The sequence below is a fragment of the Blennius ocellaris genome (genome assembly GCF_963422515.1).
Source record: "Blennius ocellaris genome assembly, chromosome: 20".
Taxonomy (NCBI): domain Eukaryota; kingdom Metazoa; phylum Chordata; class Actinopteri; order Blenniiformes; family Blenniidae; genus Blennius; species Blennius ocellaris.
In genome coordinates, this window is record NC_137669.1 from 10,998,448 (window position 1) to 11,006,443 (window position 7,996).

General features: G+C 45.5%; 1 protein-coding gene across 2 annotated transcripts; it reads right to left on the reverse strand.

The window, feature by feature from the left end:
• Positions 1-464: 464 nt before the first annotated feature.
• LOC308144471 (polypeptide N-acetylgalactosaminyltransferase 15-like) lies at positions 465-5,761 on the reverse strand. 2 transcript variants are annotated; one of them, XM_080515593.1, is made up of 11 exons: positions 4,825-5,761; positions 4,515-4,681; positions 4,207-4,411; positions 2,717-2,884; positions 2,510-2,627; positions 2,009-2,203; positions 1,776-1,907; positions 1,607-1,702; positions 1,378-1,521; positions 1,062-1,283; positions 465-963 (listed from the first exon to the last, which is right to left on the reverse strand). In XM_080515593.1, exons 1-10 carry the CDS (start codon positions 5,367-5,369, stop codon positions 1,092-1,094), a joined length of 1,962 nt encoding a protein of 653 aa, XP_080371719.1. In that variant the 5' UTR covers positions 5,370-5,761; the 3' UTR covers positions 465-963; positions 1,062-1,091. The 2 variants fall into 2 exon arrangements, with proteins under 2 accessions (XP_080371719.1, XP_080371718.1); XM_080515592.1 differs by having other exon boundaries at positions 465-1,283.
• Between the last annotated feature and the right edge of the window lie 2,235 nt (positions 5,762-7,996).

Sequence of the window (7,996 nt, forward strand, 5' to 3'; positions counted from 1 at the left end):
GCCTTAAGTAACATCTTCACTTCGAACCTACTGGGCTGTGAGTACACATGACCTCACTGTCTAGAAGTTAACCCTGAGGTTGACTGTTGTTGACAGCATCCAGTTTTCTCAGTCACGTGGACATCAGGCTTCCTGTCATTGTAATCATGTCAGCTCACAATACTGTAACTAGTTTATATGGGAGCGCCTTATGTCTGGGTGTGAGGAGCATCCATGTGAGGCAAAGTGAGGAGTTTCAGCTTTCACAGAGATTGTATAGGCTGATGACTCCCCCTGCTGTCCAGAGCTGGCATGCTTCTTTCCCTTTTATTTTTCCTCTTTTCTTTTCCAATTTACGTTAACCCAGCGATTAAAAAAAAAAAGTGTCACAAAAGAGTAGAACATTTTAAGACCACAGTTTAGAGAATGTGTTAAATAATTTATTCAGGTTAACAGTGACTGAGGTCAGCTGCTTTCAACGTGTCTGTCTGCTATTTATGAAAAGTGCATGATAAGTCACACATGAAAACCTTCAATGAACTGAACATTAAGACTTTTCTGAACGGACTTACAATATATTAATAAACAATATAAGCTATAATCCTAAAATATCATGATGTTTGTTTAAATGCGCAATCCTTAAAACAGGAACAAAAACTCAAGAGTGGCAATATAAACATATATATACTGGGTACACATACAGTATGTTCTGTATAAGAGCTGCAAATTATAGTAATAGTGGTTCCTATTCTCATCCCACAGTCGAATTCAAGTCCAGGCTCGGAGGAATTTCTGTGTGCATGTTCTCTCTGCACATATGCGGGATTTCTCCAGGTACTCCAGTTACTTCCCACAATCCTAAAGCGTGCAGTCAAGGTTAATTGTTGACTATAAATTGCCCGCAGGTGTGAATGGTACAGTCTTCTCTTTGGGACGACGGGATCAGCTCCCATCTGACGACCAGCAACTGCTGTTTGGATCGCACTGTATAGAAGATTTATCACATTTTTGTATACGGTGTATTTCTGTGCCACTGTGATTTGTACATTAGCGCTCAGTCGGTGAGATGATTCATATCTCACATATTTCCAGGTCCCTTTGGGTTTAATGGCTCAGGTTCCTTTAGGAACCACCAGCTGCTCAAAGTGCCACTGCTGTCTGGGGTGATGCGAGCACTGGCGCAGGAAGAGGCCTCCTGTGCTGGTGTGGATGTCGCCCTGTCGTGTGTTGCTCTGCCGGAGAACTCCTTCCTTGACAGCCTCCAGACATAACTGGGACTGCTGGTGAACCAGCTGGCCGCTCAGCTGAATTTCAGAAAACACAGTGAGTTAGCCAGGTGCCCGACATACAGCACACAGTTGATATAGTACCGGGAGAAAGTTTGACTCTCTGCCTTGCCTTCACAAACTTCCACTGGAGTCTGCTGGGGGTTGGTCGGTGGGTGGGACATGGCGAGAGGACCAGCCTGTCTCCCGTGACATCCAAGCACAGAGCACCCATCGGACCCCATCGCACTTCCCCATCAGAGTTCAGATCACAGTGCTGCAAAAACAAGAAAGACTATCTTCGCTTCTGGGCGCCACCTTTCTCTTTTGGACATAATCCACCAATTGGTTGCAGCTCTTACCTGGCTGCCCGTCCCAGTGCACGGGGCCGTAGTCATGGCTCCACCCTCCGGTCCACGGGAGGAGTCTGCACAGCTGCCAGTGCCGACACTGTACAGCTACCAGGAGACACATCAGTGAGTGAGTGAGTGAGTGAGTGAGTGAGTGAGTGAGTGAGTGAGTGAGTCCCACCTCGCCCGACAGCGCAGGCCTGTCCTGTGGGATGTAGAGCTGTGGATACACTGTTGTAAGGAACCAGTGGAAGTTTCTGCAGCCCAGGTTCCTCTTCAGTCGCAGACGCTCAGTGATGTTGGGATTTTCAAACTGTGCAAGCAAAAAAAAACAAAACAACACTTTGCACTGTGTAACTGCACACTCTATCGTTCTATCCTGTTGGCATGCACACAACATACACACATACATACCTGCCTGATGAAATGAGCGAGCGTGTCTCTCCGGTAGAAGATCTTCCGGTAAGCATCCATCCAGGTGTCAGCAATGCGAACTTTGTTCCTCTCCAGCAGGTCCTGGTCTGGGAAGCGATATGGCAGGTGGTGGCGGTTGAGGTGGGCCACCCGAGAGCAAGGGACCACCTCCATCGAGCCCCCGCAAGACCATACCTAGTAACAATATGAACTGGTAATGGTACTTCCAGTGCTCAAGACTGTTTTTGTTTCTTTCATTTCGTTCTCTGTTGGTTTCTTGTGTTTTCTCATTGTGAACTCATTAATGAGGTGAGACATTCCCAGAGACCACCGTTTGTAGGATCGGGATCTTGTATTGTATTTTAAAACGGTAACTTTTTGGAACACCTGAATCACAAGAGTCAGAAAAGCTACGATGGCATGTTACCACTCTGTCCCCCATCGAGGTGAATGCGGGAGGATTTAGCGGAAAGGATCGACTCAAAAGACGTTTTACTTTACCCTGATTGATAGCTCAACTTGCTCGGCACCCCACAACAGCATTCCTGGATCATAGGCTCCCACGCTTTGGAAGAAGTGTCTGTCAATGGCTAAAACTTCCCCTCCTAAAGCCGGGCTCCTGTTGCACAGAGAGCTACTTTTGAGAACAAAGCCGGGGATATGATGATGTGTTACAATGGGCCACATATGGAGCTACTGTTCACTCACTGCACAGGTTGGACATTCATTTCTGGTTCCTTTTCTTGCAACTGTGGGTTTGATTCCCAGTGGAAGTCGAGCCTCCAGTCAAACGTTCCCTTGACTGGCCACTGGGTGGCATTGTACTGGAAGGTCTGCCAGTCTATCTCGTCCATGATGGGAGACACCACCCTGGTCCTGCACAGACAACACATTCATCACGTACTGCTCAAGTTTGTCTTAGTTCATTGGCATAAAAAGTGACGACAACCACTCAAGCTGATGCATGTGCATGTCTACTATGCATCTAGACAAAAGACAAAAAAAAAATCTGAACAATCACGTGGTCGTTGATGTTTTCATCAAGTTGCAGTAATTGTGTTAACTCCCAAATTACTGCTCCACTTTGTGTTTATATCTAATGACGTTTTTAAGTCATACTGGGTGAACTAGACATAAATAAATTGCAACTTCACTGATGATATGATGAGCTGACAGCAAATACAGTAATACTTGGCTGATATACGGCGGTTGTGCCTGCAGTAGGTGTTGATTCTCATCCTGCTTTAAACATCAAAATTCAGAAGAGGCTTTGATGATTTTTTTATTTATTTATCTGAAAATTAAATTATAGGGAGCTTCTGCCAAACAGTAAAACTTTGGTCATGGCTGACTGATTAACTGACTGAGTGAGTGATTGACTGACTGACTGCTCATCGGGTGAATTTGACAGTCCAGGTTTGAGATCATCTCCTGTGCTCAGTGTTGAGGACAAATAAAGACTTCATATCTGCATCTTGTTTCACTTGTAAGTTCAAAAGCTCGGACAGTGTTGCACGCAAGTTCACAAATGTGCAGCGCAGCCTTGTGTCTGCTATTTGAAACATTTCTCCCAAGTAGTCAGAGTGTGATGTGATGCTCTGGGGAAAACAGAACACAGAGATTAAACGGAGAACAGAGAGAGCAAGAAATGGGAGAAGGGTCAAACATGTGGCCGAGAGAGTTGAATGGTTGCAGACTCCCGGTCTGAGAGTTCAGTCTAATTAACTAGTCTGATTAGAGCCACGCTGCAGGCAGTCTGAGACAGACGACTGCAGCCAAATCACACACAGCATAAGCACCCACTGATTTACTAATGTGTAAGGACAACTGATAACACCCCACCACCAACACCCCCACACCCACCCACCCACATTCTCACTCCTCACAAGTGGGTCTGTCGATTAGCAGAACACAAAAGAGAAAGAGGAATTTGAGCAGAGCTCATCATTTGTATTCTCCTAAATCTTGAAGTTAATCATTCTTCATTATGTCAACATGGAAAACTCTGACAAGAGAGTGTAAAACACAGTTTAGATCGTGACAAAAACTGGCAGATAGTTTTAGACGAATTAAAATGAATGAACAGGGTTGGGTTTTTTTTTTTTTTTTTTTTTTGAAACAATGTTTTTTGGGTAGTTTTTTTTTTTTTTTTTTAAAGAATGCCTGAATATGTGCTTTCTGAATGTGCAGTTACCTACCTATCCTGGGCAACTCTCTCCAGCAGTGGCTCCAGCCAACCTCTCTGGCACTCGCAGTGTGAGTCCATGAAGACCAGCACCTCTCCGACTGCCCTGGCAGCCCCCAGGGTGCGGCACCCTGCAACACCCAGACGCTTCTTGCTGCGGATCAAATGCACACCGTCCAGGTGAGACACATACTCGCCCAGCACAGTCTTCAGGTGACCTGTGGGAAAAGCGCAAAGACCAGGAAGGAAACGAGGGTCAGCATGGATGGATGGATGGATGGATGGATGGATGGATGGATGGATGGATGGATGGATGCTTACCATGCTGGCTCAGGTCGTCCACCAGCAGGACCTCCTGCAGATGCTGACTCGGTGCCGTGTCGAGCACGCTGTGCACAGTGCGCAGCAGAGTGGACCAAGCCTCATCGTGGAAACAGATGACGACACTGGCAGATGGCAGAGACTCGCTGTACTGCTCTCCGAAACACCTGCTTGGTCATCATATTGTGCATAGAGTCAGAAATGTAACCCATAAACAAAAACAAAAACATTCTATCTTGACTTGAATGAGTATCAGGCAACTTTTGGTATTATCTGCTTTATTCTCTGGTTTTGGCCACTGGACACTCACTCAGGATTACGCGCGTCTGGCAGCTTGCGATGGAGAGAAATCTTCTCACTGACCATCTCGTTAAATCCGTATCTCTGCACCGCAGCCAGCTCCATGTCCCTCTCCACAGCCTCCAGCTGGAGTTGCACAGCTCTGCCCATCTCACCGTGCGTCGACGGTCCTGGCGCAGTGGTGTCCCTGTTCGCTCCTGGCAGCAATAATTTGTAACTCCTCTTCTTCTGTGGCGGGATCCTGGTGCCCTGGATCGACTGCACAAACAACAGCTCGTCTTCTTGCAGGGATTCAATTGGAGCTGAATCGACGCCAAGTTCCAGAGCGGGGTCCCGGGACTCCACGATGACCTCCAGGTCCGGTGGACTCTGGAGCCGCTGGAGGGGCCGCCGGGGGGATCCGGGGTTCCCCTGCCCCTGGCCAAGATCCCGATCCTGATTTAAGAGATCCGAAAGCGTCAGTGTGACCAGGACGAAGGTGATGAGCAGCAACCAAAGACAGAGCATCCTTCTCCGGACATGTTTCGTTCTGCATCGCCTCATGCTGAACCACATTGAGGAGTAAATGTCTCGACTTTTCTGGAGTTTCTCTTTAGCTTTGGCCGCATTTCACTAAGGAGAGCAACATAGGTGAGAAATCATTATTCCACACGAGCTCAGCAGACTACTCAATAACAGAGTGGTACCCATGAAGCATTGAACCTGGGACAAGAGGAAAGAGACAAGACAGGTTGAGCGCACAAAAAAAACCCGCGCCTGGTGGAGGTGCGCTGTGCTCACTGCCGCACACTGTGCGCCTCATCCAGACGGAGCCGCGGTCCTAGTGCCGGCGCACACTGACAGTCGCGTTTAAGTACTGAAAAATGCACCTGTTTCACTCTCCTCCTGCTGCAAAGCAAGCCTTGGTCCACGGCAATTCAAATATCTAAAACAAATGACGCACAGTTGATCGGTCATGGACAGACTTGTTTTAGTGCTTTGAACAATGAGTCCATTCGTCTTATTCAAAAATACAAAGAATGCAAAGTTCATAAGTTCATCTTATTGGAAGAATGCGAGAGTTTGCGTGTGTTTTTGTTTTATTAGATTTATTTTTTCCTCTCCGTCTTGTGCGGTATGTGTCGCGTCTTCCAGATGCGTCACACTTCAAAGCTGGCGCACCGGCTCCGTCCAGCTGGCCGCCGGCCCCCGGTCCCGGTCCCATGACCGGCTGGCTGCGGGGGAAGCGGCCGGGGCGGTCGCAGCTCCGCTCTCTGCGGCTCTCTGAGGAGATCTTGGCAGACGCGGCAGCTGTTTTTCACCAAAACTAGAGAAGAGGAAGAAGAAGAAAAAAAGGAAAAACAAGGGGCGTATATGCCTTCGCTCGTTTATTTCGTGCCTTTTTATTTCCTAATTAGAAATTAATTCTTTCTTTTTTTTTATCAAAATATTTTCTCACTACATCTCTCTGCAAATGAAGAACCGAGCTCGAAGTGCAAACTGGCACCATGGAAAGTAGGAGAAATAAGCAAACAACACACAAGTTCCTTTTCCACGTGGCACGGAGTTGATGTATTCTTTATGATGACAGAAAGACTAAACTGTGCCCTGTTTGTAATACCACATCAAAAGAATTAAAGCTACTTCTTGTTTCTGACAAGAGTTTTGGAAGAAAAAAAAAGTAATAAAGTTGGCAGAGGAGTGTGTGTGGAGGTTTTGACTCCAGTGGGGCCAACCTGCAGCAGCAGCCAGCTCAGTGTCTCGGTGGAAGCTGGTCTGTCAGGGACGTTCTGTGAAATTACAAAGACTTTGGCAGATATTTGTTCGACCACCAACCACAGCAGCACCGGTGTATTAACCCAACGTCTCCCTCGTTCTCAAGCTTCACAAATGACACTTTAAAACAAAACAAAAATTGGAATCAGGCTTGAGAGGACTAAACACATGACTAACCTGGGTATGCAAATACTTTGGTTTCAATAGAGGATGGGGTCTGTTTCAGAAGGTCTTTGTAAGAGTGTACTCATACCTTTCTCTTCCCACTTTCTTCCGCCTCTCGAACACGTGGTAAAGTTTCCATCACCCCGAAGCTATTTGTATTAACAGTCTCTTCTTCATCTTTAAAGTCTCACCTTAAATGAACTTTCATCCAATGGACGGGTGAACATATGATGTAGATTATTGTTGCAGGTTTTTTCTTGAGCAGTTGCGGATTTGTTTCCCAAAAGTCATATGCAGACAGATCGCCAGCCTTACCCACACAAATGTGTTTTCAGGTTTCTGGGTGAGATTTTTTTCTTCTTCTTTATAGATGTGTCATACTTTGACTCTGACTTTTTAGTCAACAGGACTCTTATTCTCAACATGTTGCCAATTATGTTTTACTTCAAACAAATAAACCTCAGGAATGCCCTTTTTCAAACAAACTTTTTTTTATTATTATTATTATTTGAACTCAAACCAAGTCAGAAACCTTAAAAGCTCCTCAAGTGTACTCTTGAGTGTTGAGAGACTGTGGTTCAAGAGGCAACTGGTGGAGCCAGAGAGACTTTTTCTTATTCCAGGTGTGGCTTTTGTGTTTTTCCCAGCTCTTCTAAGTTTATGTAAGTAAACTAATGACAGAAGAAAAAAAATGTGATCCCATATACAAATTCAAAGGAGCTCTAGTTACAGAGACCACATATGCTTGCTTATTGTTTCTTTTAAAATGAAATTAAAGATTTAAACAGTTAAAGACATTAACTGTCTTAGTTAAAGATTGACTTAGTTAAGGGATTAAAATGACCATATTAGAATAGCAGAGAGGGATTGTGGAGCAGTAAATCAATCATCACACAAGGGGAGACTTTTCTATTTTGCATTTTCATTCTACAAACATCTTAAAATAACACGCATCCAATACACATGCAGCTTCTGGATTTCTCTGAAGCGGCTGACTGTGGTTCAGGAGGTAACCGCTGCCATGCAGAGCTTCATCTTATGGATTTTATTTGTTTTGTTTTACAAATGTCCCCTTGATGTAAGTTAAGATTACGACAACACAAAAGTATTGGCCTTGAGGATGGGGCTGTGGTGTGGTGGTTAATTGATTTGAATGTGAGAAGAGAAGTGGGAGCAAAACTTCAGTCCCGTTTTAGCTTGTTGCTTTTCTGTTTTGCCTGTTAGATTCTTGTGCTTTGTTACATGTCCCGATTCTCATGTGG